At 41.9% G+C, this 16,791-nt stretch overlaps 1 protein-coding gene across 9 annotated transcripts in view; it reads left to right on the top strand.

The window, feature by feature from the left end:
- Positions 1-16,791, top strand: part of PSS1 (phosphatidyl serine synthase family protein) — a 270,634-nt gene that overhangs the window by 189,052 nt on the left and 64,791 nt on the right. For all 9 annotated transcript variants that reach the window (XM_089379089.1, XM_089379092.1, XM_089379096.1 and 6 more), the window contains one exon: positions 2,170-2,261. In XM_089379089.1, the coding sequence (XP_089235215.1) occupies positions 2,170-2,261 (92 nt within the window). The remainder of the gene's footprint in view (positions 1-2,169; positions 2,262-16,791) is intronic.

Here is a 16,791-nt window from a genome sequence, read left to right as displayed (position 1 = left end):
ATTGAACTGACTGGTCTCCCTTCGTCTGTTCTCCAAGTGACCCTCAAGCCTCCTCTTATACTTTCCTCGTTGACACATCAATGGCCGAGATTAAGTCCCTAATCAATGGCTAAGATTAGATCTGGCTTGACCATGACTTTTGGACCATTCTAACACAGTTTTATATTAATTCACATTAATATTTTATTTTCCCTAAGGTTTAGACTTAGGGACTCCATTAAAAATATTAATTATTTTAATATTTCCCAAACTGTTTAGAATCTGCCCAAACCCTTTCTGGGTATTAGAGATCTCATGTGCCTTAGCCTTTCCACCAATTTTCGTGGCTAGAGCACATCCGATGCTACCCCAAATCAACAATAAGTCACTCTAGATGAAAACAACATAATATGTCCTCATATGAAGTATGAGGTGGTTGACTACAATTGAAGAACTCTGATTGAAAGCTCCTGGGAATGGAAGATGTGAGGATGGAAGAGATCGTGAAAAATGCAACCATGATGAAGGCAATCAACATCCATAGGATCAAGAAGATTTGACTAGGAAATCTCTAGGAACGATATGGAGACTCTGATGGAAGTCTGAAAAGATGAAGACCCTTGAAAACAGACATCTTTGGGAGATATGTCAATATGTATGCAGGGTGTTGATACCTACTAGAAGATGTCACTGGAAAAGGCCATCGCGAAAAAGGTAATATGTGATTTGTTTTTGGTTTTTAACCTCTTGGAGAAAGTCTGGGTATGTGTGCAGGGCCAAGGTAAGGAGAGTTGTGAAGGATGACACAACTATGTACCTTGTGATCTTTTTAGAACTATTTTTTGATGATGTTTTTGTTTGGGATTTTTGAATAAACTAGATTTTTGTGGCTGAAGAATATCATCTAAGATGAAAATTCCTGTTATATATGATCATCCTACAAGTTTGTCAACCATTAATTTCCTCGTGAAGCTTCTAGTGTAAATACATTGAGCATCACTGATTGGTTGAACCTTCAGAATGGGGCATGGATTCCAGTAATAGAAAGTTGAGTGTGAAAGACAAGTTCTGAAGCCAGTTCACTTTGTACATCTTATATTTGAGGACTGCAACTTTCCCATTTAACTGTTAATTTTTTTGGAACCAATATTTGTAAGTATTATTTTCCTGTGATTGCATGTCTCATCTTGGCTATTGATGGTTAATAACCCAGTTCAAATTTGTGTTGGGTTAGCCTACTTCCATTTCATTTATGGGTACTCAGGTTGTTTTATATTATTTTGATAAAGAGATTCATATCTGGAGTAACCTAATTCAAATTTGTATGGGGTTTCCCTACTTCCAGTTCATTTATGGGTACATAGGTTTTATATTATTTTCATTAAGAGCTTCATATCTGGAGATTTTGTTTGGACTGAAGTTCATTATTGATAATTCTTTTAAGGTAGGCAAAGGGTAGCATACGGTAGTATCTGTCAATGTTAATTTTTCTGTAGAAAACCCACGACATCCATTTCATTTATTGGTACTTTGGTTGATTGATATTGTTTTCATTAGGAGGTTCATCTCTGGAGATTGTGTATGGTGTTGTGGACTGAAGTTCATTATTGATAATCCTTTAAAAGTAGGCAAAGGGTAATGCACAATAATATCTGCCAATATTAATTTTTCTTGAGAAAACATGCATGACTTTGGTGTGTAAATTAGGATTTTGTGTAATAATAATAGTTAAGGATTCGACTGCGTTCATTTGCTGTCGATTTTACATGTATCAAGAGATTGAAAACCCTTTTTAGCGAAGAAAATTTGTTTTTTAAAAAGGGATGATTCTTTTGTGCTAATACCTAAGAGAATGGTGAATAGCTTTGAGAAATCATAATACTGTCAGTAGCATTGCTGTGAACCTGATCAAGGATTAATACCTCTCAAATCTTAGTTATGAGCAACCTAAAATATACATGGATCAATGGAAAACGCCTTGAAAATCCATATCTGAGAATGAAACACTTGGACAATAATATTGATGTTTTTGTCGTTACCCATGCTTGAGAATTAAAAACTTATATCGGTATGAGTTTTCTTTCCTTGTTTATCAGGCTTGAAAACTATAAGTGTTTCTTTTTGTAACTTTGATTGCTTATATATTTGTGTAGAATCTAGATAGAGATTAATGTGTGCCTGGCTGTGTAGGTATATGGGCAGGTATGAAAACTGTCCGTTATTTTGATGGAAAAACCTATGAGTGGGTTGGAATAAGCCAGCAGCGTAGTATTATGGGTAAGGTAAGTGCTGTTTCAATTATGCAAGTGTATTATATTTCTGTTTTGTTACTCATTGATATAGAAAGGTGATGTTCTTAGAGAACATTAGATTCCCTCCTGCTTGGTTCAAAATAATGTTATCATAACTAGAAGCTGAATTGCCAAAATCTAAAATTGTACTGAACCTAGAAAAAACTAGCTGTATAAAAAACATATAAAATGTACAAATTTTAACAAAAAAATTATATATTCAGGTGCGTCAATGTGAATCCAAACCATTAGACACCAATATGCAAAGCTTTCTCATGTATATAGCACATATAATACATAGTTTTGAAAACCAGCCTGGTCCAAACTGAGTTTTGAAAACCAGCCTGGTCCAAACTGGAAACAGTCAATGCGGTCGGTTAGGGCTGGTTTGGTACCCATTGGACTGGGTGTGGTATTGAACCAGCCAGCTGACTGGACCGGAGGTGTGGTTTGTATTGATTGGGTACCAACCTCACAGGTGCGCTATCTGACCAGCCGTTTAGGGCGTGCTTGGTACCCGGTATCAAATTGGCCCTAAACAGCGAGTTTCAAGTTTCAACCCTAACCAGCCAATTAGATCTCACACGTGTGGGGGAGTCCATGACCCACAGTGGTCGTTTTTGAGATGTTTTGGGGGAAATTAGGGGCTGTTTCCCTTCGAAAACAAACCCCCTTGGCTATAAACCTAACCCTCCCCCTCTTAAACCCTAAACCTAAACAAAAAACCTAAGTCAAACCTAGCAATGTTGGCAATCAATGGTAATGTTAAATTTTAAAATGTTTGTTAGCTCTGCTCAGCTCTGCTTGCTCTGCTCAACTCTGCTAGCTCTGCTCTGCTGGCTCTGCTCTGCTCTGCTTGCTCTGCTCTGCTCTACTCAGCTTGGCTTTGCTGGCTCTGCTGAACCATGAAGAAGAAGAATTGATCGAGAATGTCTTATACCATTCTCCATTGACCCGAAGTCAGTCTCAGAGTGCGTACCACTGGTCCCAGACCAGTCTCAACCGACCCAAAGTCAGCGTCATAGGGGGTACCACTCCTACCACTGGTCCCAGACCAGTATCATCAGTCTCAGATGTGTACCACTGGTCCCAGACCAGTCCTACACTGACCCGAGGTCAGTCTCAGAGTATGTACCACTGGTCCCAGACCAATCTCAACGGACCCGAAGTCAGCGTCATAGTAGTTACAACTCCTACAACTGGTCCCAGAGCAGTATCATTGATCCCATATCAATGAAGGTCATCCTAGCATAAGGAGTACGGTAGATATAGCAATGCGTCCATCGGTACTACTATGGTCCCTATCCTCATTTCCTTGCTCATTGATTAGATGAGAGGTACTTCCCATGAGTCGCAGACTGCATGGGTAGGATGCCTTGACAGGAGAACTAATCAATCTTGTCCTCACAGGAGAGCTAATCATCCTGCTACACAAGCGTCATGGAGAACACATCATCCAGACCTCACAGGAGAACTAATCATCCTGCTACATAGTCGTCATGGAGAACACATCATCCAGACCTCACAGGAGAACTAATCATCCTGCTACATAGTGGTATCCAAACAGCTCACTGAAGAGCTTTCGTAACCAGACTGCCTCTCAAGTAGCCATGCTAGTAGCAATATACTTTGCCTCGGCGGTGCTCAAAGCCACCGACTTCTGCTTCCTGCTCATCCAGGATATCGAAGCAGATCCCAAGGAGAACCAGCACTGAGAAGTGCTCTAGTGATCCTTCACACTGCCTGCCCACTCAACATTTGAAATATTCTAGGCAGTGTATCTCAATCCATGAGAGATTGTGCCTTGAAGATATCTCAGAAGATTCTAGGCACCAATCCAGTGAAGCTCAACCAAATATGAGCTCACCATGCTAACTGCAACACGTATGTCTGAATGGAGGTTCTCCCAGAACATTAACGCGAATGAGTTTATGAAACTTAGAGGCATTTCCCAAATCTGGTTCGACATCACTACCATATAACTTCTTGAAAGTTAAGATCCTCGAGGTAGTCACAGGCTTGCAGTTTATCTTTCCACATTTGGAATCCAACTCCCTCTGTCTCCTACAAATGAGAGGGTCTGCACCTGTCAGACATAGGTGCCGGTATGAGAGGTCTATCATCCACAACCTTCGAGTAATGGTTTGGATCGATTTCACTCCTAGTGAATCTCAGCTTCATTAGACAGCTGTTGATCCTCTCATACTATGCCTGGGGTGATTTTCTTCAAGCCATAAAGTGCTTTCTACCACCTGCATACATGAGATTCTCGATCATGAATCTCAAACTCCTCGGGTTGTTCCAAACCTGGGGACCTGCTGTATGAGGGGAATGGTCCCCTTATAAGATTTTCCTTCGGTACATCTTAGACATGTACCTTCATGCTCTTTTTGAATCTAAGCATCCCTGTCACCATCTGACTCATAGACCTCCGGTGTTGTGTCAATGGTCATGGTCCCTAGTGGACTTCCTGCAACTTGATACAACCCTGAACTCAAAAACATCTTTGAAAAAACTATTTTCAAACACGTACCTTTCCATCGATTAATGCCACCATGTAACCTATGACTTCCATTTCTGAGATGGACACCAGGCTCTTCTTGCGATCAGGTACATAAAAGAGATTTTGCAAATGAATCGAGTTACCCTTATTCAATTTAGGGGTAACATTCCCTACACCCTTTCTGGGATAGGTGGTATCGGCTCCAAGTATAATCCCACGATTATCTATCCGATGAAGTGCCTGGGGTTCCTTGCTTTCTTTTAAGACTCGACCATTTCTCCTTGATGAACTGTATTACCTGTCATTCCCTTGACCTTGGAATGATTTGTTTATCTTCATCAAGAGAAGTTTCTCTGCCATTCAGACACTCCTTCGCATAATGGCCGAACTTATTGTAACCAAGGCATCTATCTTTCCTTCCACCCTTAGATCCAAACTTCCCAATGAAGTGATCTTTAGGTAGGCCATCAGAACCTTCCACTGCGCCATTTTGATAATATTCTCTGCTTCGACTTCACCCTGGGTGAATTATAAGGAACCCGTTGATCCTTTTGTCTTGTCCCAACTGTCTTTGGTGATTGCTCTTTCACTCTTGCTTGGGCATTGTCTTCACCTTAGCTCTAATACCATGTTAAATTTAGGTATGTTCTATGCTAGAGCAATTTGTTTAAATTTTCACAGTTAGCAATCACATCAGCATTAAGATAAACTGCAGATAGAACATGAATATAAATCGCAGAAGACAAGCCAAGACAAGATTTGGCGCTAGCCAGGGACAAACCCCAATGTGGGGAAACCCTTGATCAATTCTTCTTTTATGTTCTTCAAAGTTCAGCAGAGAGTGAGAGAGATAGTACATTTACAACAGAATTCAACACTTTGACTTATCTAGATCTGAGCATAGATCATTTCCTATAACGATGAGATCAGTTGAAGACATTCTACTTCAACTGATTCTCCAAGGTGACGAATTCACCTATCGTAGTGCTTCATCATCTTCATGTTGCTCATCATGCTGCATCTTCCATGGTCTTATTCATCATCAAGCTGCCCATGCTCATGATCTCATTCATCATTATGCTGCTCATGCTCATGATGCTACCCATGATCTCATTTATCAAGTTGCCCATGCTGATATCATTATGCTACCCATTATGTCCATGATCTCATTCATCACCATGCTATTGGGATTATCATCCTTGCTGCACCTTTGAGATACTTGATCATATCAAGAATACTAGATCTGAATACTGTGATGACTATTGCCACTGTATGTCTCCTTTTACAGGTATGCTGAGAAGCTCTTGATCAATACTGAAACCTGCTTCATCATTATGGTTATGTCGAGACAGTAACATATACATCTGTGAGACTGAGATGATACCCAACGTAATTTTCATTGTGCAATCTGAGTTATGTTGTTCATTGCATCTAAACTGTCACAGGGATACCACCGAGATTTATATTGATTGATTGCGGCTACAGCAGTTCGTTCCAGCGGCCTCATTACCTTACTGCGGCCACCTACAGCTCCCTGCAGCTCTTCCTTATTACTGCGGCTACCCTTTCCTTGACTGTGGTTGTCTATGTCTTGACTGCGACTTCATATACATGACTGCGACTTCTTCATTTCCAGCGGCTTCGTCATTTTCACTTGACTGCGGCTACTTCATTTCCTGCGGCTTCGTTATTCCTCAACTGCGGCTACCCCTTTCCTTGACTGCGGCTGTCACGGTTATAATTGCCATAAATAGCGTATATATGTATCACATAGAATGGCCATACCTGTTCCAAACCGTAGAATGGCCATACCTGTATAGGGTATATATATAGCGTATATATGTATCCAATCTTCACGTAGAATGGCCATACCTGTATAGCGTATATATGTATAGAATGGCAGAGAGGAATGCGTGAACAGGTCTTGTTGACTCACTGGGTCTTATTGACCCATTGACTGCGTTTATATTTCTTCATAAGCCTGTTGCTTACTACGGCTAGGGCATTACTGCGTCTAGGGTATTACCTGCGGCTAGGGCATCAACTACTTAGCCCAGCATACTCTTAGTGTCTCTCTCCTTCACCAAAAACCCAAAGACGTGGAGAGGAGGAGATCACTTGAAGAGTAAGTGTGTGATAAATGACTTCAAATCCTCTTCTATTTATACTAAAATATAGATGATGAATAGGCATGTCTATTGGGCTTCTGAGCCTACTCAAGTTGCTGGTTGGCTTGATAATAATTCCATAATCAAAATAAATTCATATCTCCATAAATACTTATCGGAATCGGATGATCTTTAGATCAATCCTACACCTCTCGACGAGATGGATCCAATAAAAATATCAACTGCCATAAATAAGATGACCCACATGGAGTTTGGCCCTAGTTGCCAATTTTAACAAAGATGCAACATTTGAGAGGGAGTTGTAGTACAGATGCAGCAGTGGCAATGGCAGTGCCATGGGCAACAGTACAGTAGCAGCAGTAGCACAGTGTTGGTGGCAGCAGCAGTGCAGAAAGGAGGTACTTTAGAAACAGAGCAACATGCAGGTGGACATTGTTGCTAGAGCACTTTCATCGCTAAGAGGAAGTGTTAGTTTTTGGTAGCATTGGAAGTGCTCTAGCCTTGAAAATTGGTGGAGAGGCTAAGGCACATGAGTTCTAAAGAACCCAAAAATTGTTTGGTGAAATTCCACCGGATTGTATTTTATCAAAATAATTAATATTTTTAATGGAGTTCCTAAGTCTAAACTTAGGGAAATTACAATATTAATGGGTATTAATCAAAATATGGGCAAGAATGATCTAGAAGGCGGATCAAGTCATGTTTTAATCTTAGCCGTTGATTAGAGACTTAATCTCAGTCGTTGAAGACTCAATAGGAAAAGTATAAAATGGAGGTTTGAGGTTCATTTGGAAACACAGAGAGAGAGATTGAGGAAATCAATTTTCTGAGGTGAGAAGTTCTCAGGAGGAGATTGGGGAGATCTTGCAGCTAAGGGGCAGTGGGAATCCGGAAGGAATTTCTAGAGAATACTGACAGAGAGGCGGAGAGAGCTTGCAGAGAGGCAACACAGTAGCATGGAGCGCTGATGCAGAAAAGTTGTCGGCCACGAGCAATCCAGAACTGTCGGGAGAGTTGACGTAGAGGGCAGAGAAGGTGACGTAGAGCCAATGCAGAAATAGCCGGGGTTAGCCAGTCTTGTGCCAGATCAGCCATAATTCTGCCGGGTGAAGTGAGGTAAAACTCACTCAAATTTTCCACCAGTATTTTCTTTGTAAAGGATTGCTAGATTGGCATCCTAGATTTGTATTCAGATATTTCTCCTACATAATAATAAAACCTCACAGATGTTGCACCGGTCTTCCCGCATTGGGTTTTTTCGGGGACTATTGTGTCCAAAAATAAGTGTGTCCTATGTATCTTGTTCTTTGCTCCGTTTTCAGTTTTATGAGATCAAAATTCAAATATTTAATTAGTGTAGGCTGCAAAAGTAATTTGATTCAATATTTGGAAGAATAACTTGATGAATGTAATTTAAAAATCAAGTAGGTGAAATAGATTTAGATTTGCTGCAGTAGGGGTTCCTTCAAAGTGTAGTAATTTTCAGAGAGGACACCTCCGCTCTTGGGAAGCAAAAATATAGTTCTAAATTAGCTAGATCTAACAAATAAAGCTCATGAGTTAAATAGATTTGAAAAATTAATGATAAGATTTACAAGCTATGGCAAGGAAACTCCCTTTAAAGTATATCTTATGATAAGCCTTTGAGAGAGATCAATGTTGGTTCTTCCACTTCTATGCTTGAGAGTTGGTTGGTTCAACCGAAAACTTCCCCAAATGCTCAAAATCTGATTCAAAAATAAATCTCTACACACTTTCAAAGATGTTAAATATGTTAAAAAATGTAACTAGTTTCAGTTTTCATAATGATCTTTATACTTATATCATTGTACATTTTATGTCAAAGAAAAAGAAGAAAAATAATTATTATTATGATTATTATTTTATTAGATAACCATGTTCTTCATGCTTCTAGGATTTGTTGAGTCAAAGAGTCAAAGTCCTATTTGGATCTATTGTAAAGCAAAGGGAAAAAGAATTTTAAAATATGTAATCTGGATCAAAACCCCTCCAAATGCCAAGTTGGCTATGCCCCAAAAGTCATGTCTATTCGCACTCCCCGGGACCAGTGTTTTCAAAACCGTTTTTAAAAACCGGTTACCAGTCTAACCGGCCGGTTAGCAAGGCCGCCGGTCTAAACCGGCCAAAAAACCCGGTTGGAAAGGCCATTTCGCCATTTTTTTGCCCTAACCGGTGAAAACCGGCCGGTTTAGGACGGAATCAGCCGGTTTGTATCAAACCGACCGGTTCTGTCCTAAATCGGCCGGTTTTAGGCACGCCCACTGTAAAGTTAAAAAATCATATTTTTCACTGTGTTTCGGGGGTTTTGGGGGGAAACTAAGGGTGTTTCAACCCTAACAATGTTAGCAATTAATGGTAATGTTAAATTCTTAAAGTAAAAGTGACATTTCCTTTAATTTTCATTTTCATCCTTTTACTTAAATTTTTAACATTGCCATGAAATGACTCAGGATGTTTGAGAGTGGTTTCGACCTCATTGGATTTCATATGGAGAAACTAGAATTTTAGATTTCACTCAAAATTCAGCAGACTTAATGGTTTTCAGGATTTCATGGTTTGGGGCTAAACAATAAATGCAATCGGAGCTCCAAATGATGAGCAAAACTCCTGATCTAGATGCCATTGTGTTGGACGATATTGATTCAACATCAGAATGGGTGGAGGAGACCGAAGAACCTGTGTTTGAGGCTGATTTTGATATCGACATGGCTTTAGCGGGGGATGATGCAGATTATGTGGTGGCATCAGAACTAGGATCAATATCGGCATCAAGGAAAGGCAAAGAACCAATGGAAGGCACTAGTCATGCAGGTCGACAAACTCGTGCTTCCATTAGGTCCACTTCTATTGTCATTGGTGGCATTGATACTGAGGTTGCAGATCAGGCTGAGGCATCCTCAGACTCTGAACCAGATGATGTCTATGTAGCTCCTGATGATGATCCTGTGTCTAGTAGTGGTGATGAACTTGATGATTGATCATGTGTACATTGTAGACTTGTAGTAGGTCAATGGCCTCATAGCTTGCAGCATTGTTTTTGGACTTTATAGGCCATTTAGAGCCTCATTTCTTATGTATTTTGCTATTTTGTCGATGATATGTATTGTACTCGGTGCCATTTTGATATATTCACCTTTACATGGTATATAAATGAGCAAACTTTGCATATTTTGTCTCTATTGGCTTGGAATCATGGTTTTACATCTTAAAAATAGTTTTGTTCATTAAAAATTAATTATTTAATGTATTTTTTTAAAACCGGTTCGTTTAGACCAAACTAGTCCCGGTTAGACCGGTTCCGGTCGGTAAACCGGTTCATTAGGTGGACCGGTCCGGTCACTAGTTCCGGTTTTAAAAACATTGCCCGGGACAGTATAAATAAAGGATGATTTGAGCTCATTTGGACACACAAAAAATCGCTCAATTAGTTTTGAAATTTCGCAGAAGAAGGAGAGCCAAAGTCTGAAGTTGGAGAATGGTTTGTGGGAGTTCTGTCTTATCTTATATCTTGGTGAAGATTTGTTGTTGGTCTCTTGTTGTTGATGGATTTGCTATGCAGAAGGAGGGTTTGACTTGGCATCTAGAAGGTTGGTCATGGGCCGTAGATATCTCACTTTGATCTAATTCTGTAAGTGTTGAAGAATCTAGGGCAAATAAGTGTAGTGTGATTCTTCTTGACTTGATAACAATTTGTGGAGTCTTTTTACTTTTCTTTTTAGCTTAATCTTCTTCTTCTTATTAATGCAGTGTGTGTACTTCATCAAATTGCTATGAAAAACATAAGAACAAGAACAAAAAATGTTGGCGCTCTCTGCCAAGGCCAAAACCTCTCTTCTCTTGAGAGGAAAACCCTTTAGTAAGTTTTCTCTTATTGAACAATGCCAAACCCTAGACCCCTGACTAGAATATCCTCCAAGCACAAGTCAAGTCCTTCCTCCTTTCTGCACTTTGTTCCCTGGCACTTAATCTTCCTTCTTCTAACACTTTTGCTCCTCAGCACTTCATCCTCTATTGGATTTTTGGGCCCTGACCCAAGTTCAGAGTTGATTTAGCCAAACAAATCCCGATACTACTGGCCCTTTCGGAAACAGTCCGCGGAGCGCGGACTGAGGTCTCACCCGAAGTAGTATGGGAGGGTGCTAAAACCAGGTTTCCGCACCCTGGAGATGTTTGATGAGTTCAAGTGGTCCGCAGTCCGACCCTGCGCGCACGTCGCTATGTGCACCTACCCGTTCCTCGCAGCCTGGGGTGCTGCCTTTGCGCAGCCCTACTCGGGGGCCGAACAGTGTTATTACCCAAGCCCTTACTAGTAATCCGATATTAGTTGATTAACTTAGTTTATTTGTATGCTTTCAGTTCTACTTAACAATATTCACAATTCATACAAGTGCGCATGGTAAAGAAACAATATATTCGCAAATGATATCAAACATGTAGTAACTTAGAACAGATACACAAAATTGGTAACAAAACCTTTCTTTATTAATCTCTTCTGTGATTACAGACTCGACTCCACCTTGCACACTCAGCTGCGGACTTTACTAGGCCTCTGCGCACTCAACTGTAGAGCCTTTTCCTACTCTACGACTCAAGACACACTTTGCACTTCGACTTAATCTCTAAGACCTTTCATGCCCATTCTCTATTAGATTTCTTTACAGCTTAGAGCCTTGCTCTATTTATACAATTCCATGGTCGGTAGGCCGACATTACATTCAAAACTTAGGGTGGACAGCCGTATGACTTTAACTTACATTTCATGCTCCGCACCTGCAATTCGCGGAGTCTTTACAAGCATATCAAGTCAAAATTTGGGCTTTGAGCCCCAAAACATGCCTTGGGGGGATTCCATGCCCAACAGGCCCCCAACACAAACATCGTGACTCGCCCTCGAGTCACTCTGTCGGTGCGACGATCTTGGCGCGGAGTCCCTCCAACTATTCTCGAACGGTACTGATGTCCGCAGCGCACTGAGCTACTGCTCACTGAACCTGCAGCATCCGTTCTTTTGAGACCTCGGTGACTGAACTGTTCGCATACATATGTATCGGTATATGTTTATAGGCCCGTGCCTTTGTCCAGCTCCCTAGAGCACGAACACTGTGCTTTGGTCGGTTAGTTAGATAGTCGACCCACCTGTGTAAGCCTTCAAGCGGCTGCCATTCACTTTGCCTGGGAATGGTTCTCCATTTAATTTGACGAGTTGGACCGCGCCTCCATCTGTGACTTCCTTAACCACGTATGGTCCCAACCAATGCATTCGGAATTTTCCCGAAAATTTTTCAAACCTACTGTCATATAGCAATACTAAGTCACTTACTTTGAATGTGCGCAATTTAATATGGCAATCTTGCCAAGCCTTTTCACGTTGTTTTTGAACCTGCTGATGAAAACCCGCCAAGGATCGTTCCTCCTCAAGTTCTTCCAATTGTACGAGTCTCTCTTCCAGAGCTTCGCGGTCCGTCATCCTTGTGAGTGCTGCTATTTGCAGACTAGGTACGATATATTCCATTGGCATGACAACTTCCACGCCATAAACTAACCGGAAAGGTGTTTGTCCTGTAAGTTTCTTACACGTTGTTCTGTAAGCCCATAGCACTGCAGGTACACGCAGGTCCCAATTGCTTCGATGCGCATTGCACACTTTGGTCAGCACAGTGTCCAGTATTTTGTTGAATGCCTCTATTGTCCCATTGGCTTGTTGGTGATACGATGTACTTTTCTGATGATACACTTGGAACTCTTTTGTGAGCGCGCTGATGGTTTCATTCAGGAAATGTGTTCCGCGACCACTCATTAAGATTCTCGAGCAGCCAAATCGGGTCAACGCATTGTCAAACAAAAACTTTGCAGCCGTAATGGCCTTGCAGTCTTTGACTGGTTGCACCTTTGCCCATCGTGTTAGATACTCTATTGCGCTGATGATGTAGCACGCGCTCGTCTTTCCCTGAGGTTTGATCGGTCCCACAAAGTCGATTGCCCATTTTTCGAATGGCTGTAGTGTCATTTGTGGATTTAATGGCATCTCGTCCAATGTTGCACGAAGCGGGAGCGAAGCGGAAGCGCGGAAGCGGAAGCGTCATTTTCCAAAAATCTAGGAAGCGAAGCGTCCGCGGAAGCGTCTGCTATATATATATATATATTTTTATATTTTTTTGCATTTATACTCAAAACAAACATCCCAAATACCAAATTAATTGTAGAAGACATGAAAACATGCATATTTTTGCATAAATCAAGATAGATATGGCATCCATGATTCCATTGTAGTTACTAGTATGTACAACAATCATCTATATTCTAGCTATTACAAACATACATCAAATTTTTAAGCATATTATAAAACATAAAACATTTAAGCATATTATAAAACATAAAACATAGAGCATATTATGATTTATCTAGCAAGTGAGCAACTGTCAACATTTGTCATGTCCAAAATTCAAATAATAATGTTTACAAAATATGTCACTTGGTCACCGCCAAGCCAAAAAGGTTCAAAATTCAAATTCACAAATCTACAAGTCTAATGAGTAATCTATGACAAAAAGTAGTAGATTGTGAATATATCTACTAATCTCTCCTCCTTCCACCACGAATAGAACGTGGTGGCGGGCCTCCATGTGGTGGCAATGAAGAAGATGGTGCCTGTGGAAGTCGTGGCACTGAAACTGATGAAGAAGAACCCCCTGCTGTTGGTGTTGAACCATGGAACCTAGGAACCAAGGGACCAGATGGGGGTGGTGGCATATCAACACGGTCATCATCATCCTAGAATCGCTCAAAAAATTCATGCAAAAAAAAGCACTAGTTAACAAAAAAATTAAAAACATGAATTAGAGAAATGCTTTATAAGGGAAAATTGGAAAATTCATACCACAATGGACATACCTGGAAAAGAGAATCCTCTAATTGCTCTAGTCGCAACACTCCATCCTCCAAATTGGGCTCCTCTGGATTCTTGTCCCAAATCAACAAGTCTTTATTAGACTTTGCATCTTCACAGTAATGGGACAACAATCGCAAGTTGTAATGAACATAAACCAAGCTCTCTGCCCGGTCTAAACTCAACCTGTTCCTTTTAACACTGTGGATGAAAGAATAAGAGCTCCAACACCTCTCTGCAGAAGAAGTGTTTACCACCTGTGATAGCACCCGCAATGCCAAACTCTGTAGAAGTGGAGTACCCCCTCCATGCATGTTCCACCACTCAAGAGCAGAAAAAGTCTCTCGATCTCTAATTGCATGCATGCTCCCAAATGGACCAGTGTTGAGCGTATAGTTGCTCACCTGTCTCCGTACCAATGCAGCCTCCTCCTCATCAGGGATTAATTTACTCAATGCAGCCATATATTTTTGGTGAACCCATCAGGGATTATTGCTAAGTTAAGTTAAATTTAAAAAAAAATTAAAAAAAATGAGGTATTTTCCCTTGCCCGCGCGGTTTTTTCGGAAGCGCTCCGAAGCGCTGCGTGAAGCGCACGCTTCCGGGCCCGAAGCGTGGCGCTTCGGAGGCCCGAAGCGCCATCCGAAGCGCCCTTCGGGGCCCACGCTTCTTAAAAACCAGGAAGCGTTTTAAAAAAACGGAATCGCGCTTCGGATTTTTTGGAATCGCGCTTCCTGGTGCGCTTCCGGAACGCTTCCGTACGGAGCGCGATTCCGGCCTAGGATCCGGGGGGGGGGCGCTTCCTGCAACGTTGATCTCGTCCCTTTGCGATGGTTTTCCAGTCCTTTGACATATATCGCAGGCCTTAAAGTGCGCTTTCGAATCCTGGTGCAGGGTTGGCCACCACAACCTTGCGCGGAGAATCTTTTGTGAAGTTGCTTGTCCTGCATAGTGTCCTCATGCAGCGCCCCCATCTGCTTCCACGAGGATCTGACTTCATTCAAATTCAGGAGTGTATCTTCGCAATATCTCATCATTGCCCATTTTATATAGGTGCCCCACGATGACAGAAAAATCCGCCACGCGCACCACCAATACCTTCTTCTGTTGGACGAAGTATTCCTTCGGCGTGGTCCCTGTGGTAAAAAAGTGGATTATATCTTCGAAGTGTCCGTCCGCGACGCGCACAGCAAAAAGCCGAGCGTCAAGTAGTCCCTCCTCCAAATTATTGGGGTTCCTCGCCCGTTTCAATGCGTGACAAGTGATGTGGTCCTATGTTCAGGCGTCCCGGATTTACTACGACCCAAAGTCATATTCCTGGAATAATAAGAGCCACCGGCATATGCGCACCCCAACACAGGCTTATTGACCAGGTATTTCAACACGGAATGGTCTGTATACATCTTGAAATGTCCTCCTAGCAAATACTACTGGTATTTTTGGTTCACATACACCATCACCAACGCCTCGCACTCGGTGGTGGAATAATTCTTCTCGGCTTTGGACAATCTCCGACTTGCAAACGTGATAGGGTGATCCAAGCCTTCCCTGCACTCCTGTGTGAGCACTACTCCCAGCGCGATACATGACACATCAACATGGACATGAAACTCCACATCCCATTTTGGGAAGACTAGGATTGGAGCGGAGGCCAGTTTCTCCTTCAGGACATCCAAACTTTTCATGCAATCATTTTTCTAGCAAAATGTAACATCCTTTTTCAATAGTTTTTCCATCGGCGCGATGATTTGGTCATAGCTTTTGATGAACTTTCTATAGTACCTGGTGTGTCCCAAGGTAGCGCGTAACTGTTTAACACTTCGCGGTGCTTCCAAATTCAGAATAACGACAATCTTCGCAGGGTCCACCATCAGTCCCTGTTTGCAAACCACATGTCCCAACAGGTTCCCAAAGGGAACCAGGAATGTGCACTTCTTAAGGTTCAGCGCAATCTGGTGTCGTCGGCAAGTATCTAGCGTCAAGCATAAGCTTGCTACGTGGTGCTTAACCAATCTGAAGACATCCAATCATCCAGATAGACCTCCAGGAACTTGTGCATGTATTCTTTGATTGCGGCAATAACAATGCGCGAAAAGATGGCTGGCACGGCATAACGATGTATTGAAAGCAGCCCCACTCCGTTGGGAAGGTCATCTTGCTCCTGTCTTCCGGTGCGATTTTGACCTAGTGGTACCTTGAGAACCCATCCATGAACGAGTATGCTTCTTGTCCACCAATGTTTTCCAATACTTCATCTGTGAACGGTGTCGGGAATGGGTCGTGTACACAGGCGTCATTCAGCTTCCTGAGGTTCACACATATTCTTATTTCACCCTTCTGCTTCTTCTCCTGTACTACCATAGGGCTCACCCAGTGGAATTCTTCCATTGGCTCAATAATTCCGGCTGCGAGCATTTTGTCTAATTCTACGCAAATGTTTTCCTTGTACTTCGGATTCAAGCGTTAACGCCTCTGCTTGATCGGCTTCGCGTCGGGTTTCAGGGTAATCTTCATCATCCCTAAGTCGCCAACGATCCCTTTTAAATCCGTAATTTTGGACGGGAATAAGTCTTGGTATTTGCGGAGTAACTTAGCGACCTTATCCACCGTGGCATCATCCCAATAGTCACCGAGCGTTGCATACTTTGGTTTCGCCTCCGTCCCAATGTTTACCTGCTTCGTTTTTAGCGCCGCGGTGATGTCGCGATCCTCAATCAATGGTCCTCGAACCTCGTGACAACCTTCAATTTCGGGAATGTTAATATTCCCTAGGTTCTCATCATCCTCCTCAATATTTACATTGTAACACTCTAGCGCGCAACTCAGCTGTGTCACCCATTCCGGCTGAAGCACTTCCATTGGCTCCTGGGGTATTTTGAAGATAGTTGCTTTTACTGCTTGTAGCGCATCATCAACAATATCCCACCAACGATCTTCAAACATGAAGGTTAACAGGAATCCTTCGCGCAAGATGTCCCGTTC

Source organism: Pinus tabuliformis, chromosome J, assembly GCF_031772625.1.
Source record: "Pinus tabuliformis cultivar Carrire ecotype Pingquan chromosome J, CPIR1, whole genome shotgun sequence".
NCBI lineage: Eukaryota > Viridiplantae > Streptophyta > Pinopsida > Pinales > Pinaceae > Pinus > Pinus tabuliformis.
The sequence above is the reverse complement of the archived record's forward strand: the minus strand, read 5'-3'. Positions and strand labels throughout refer to the sequence as shown.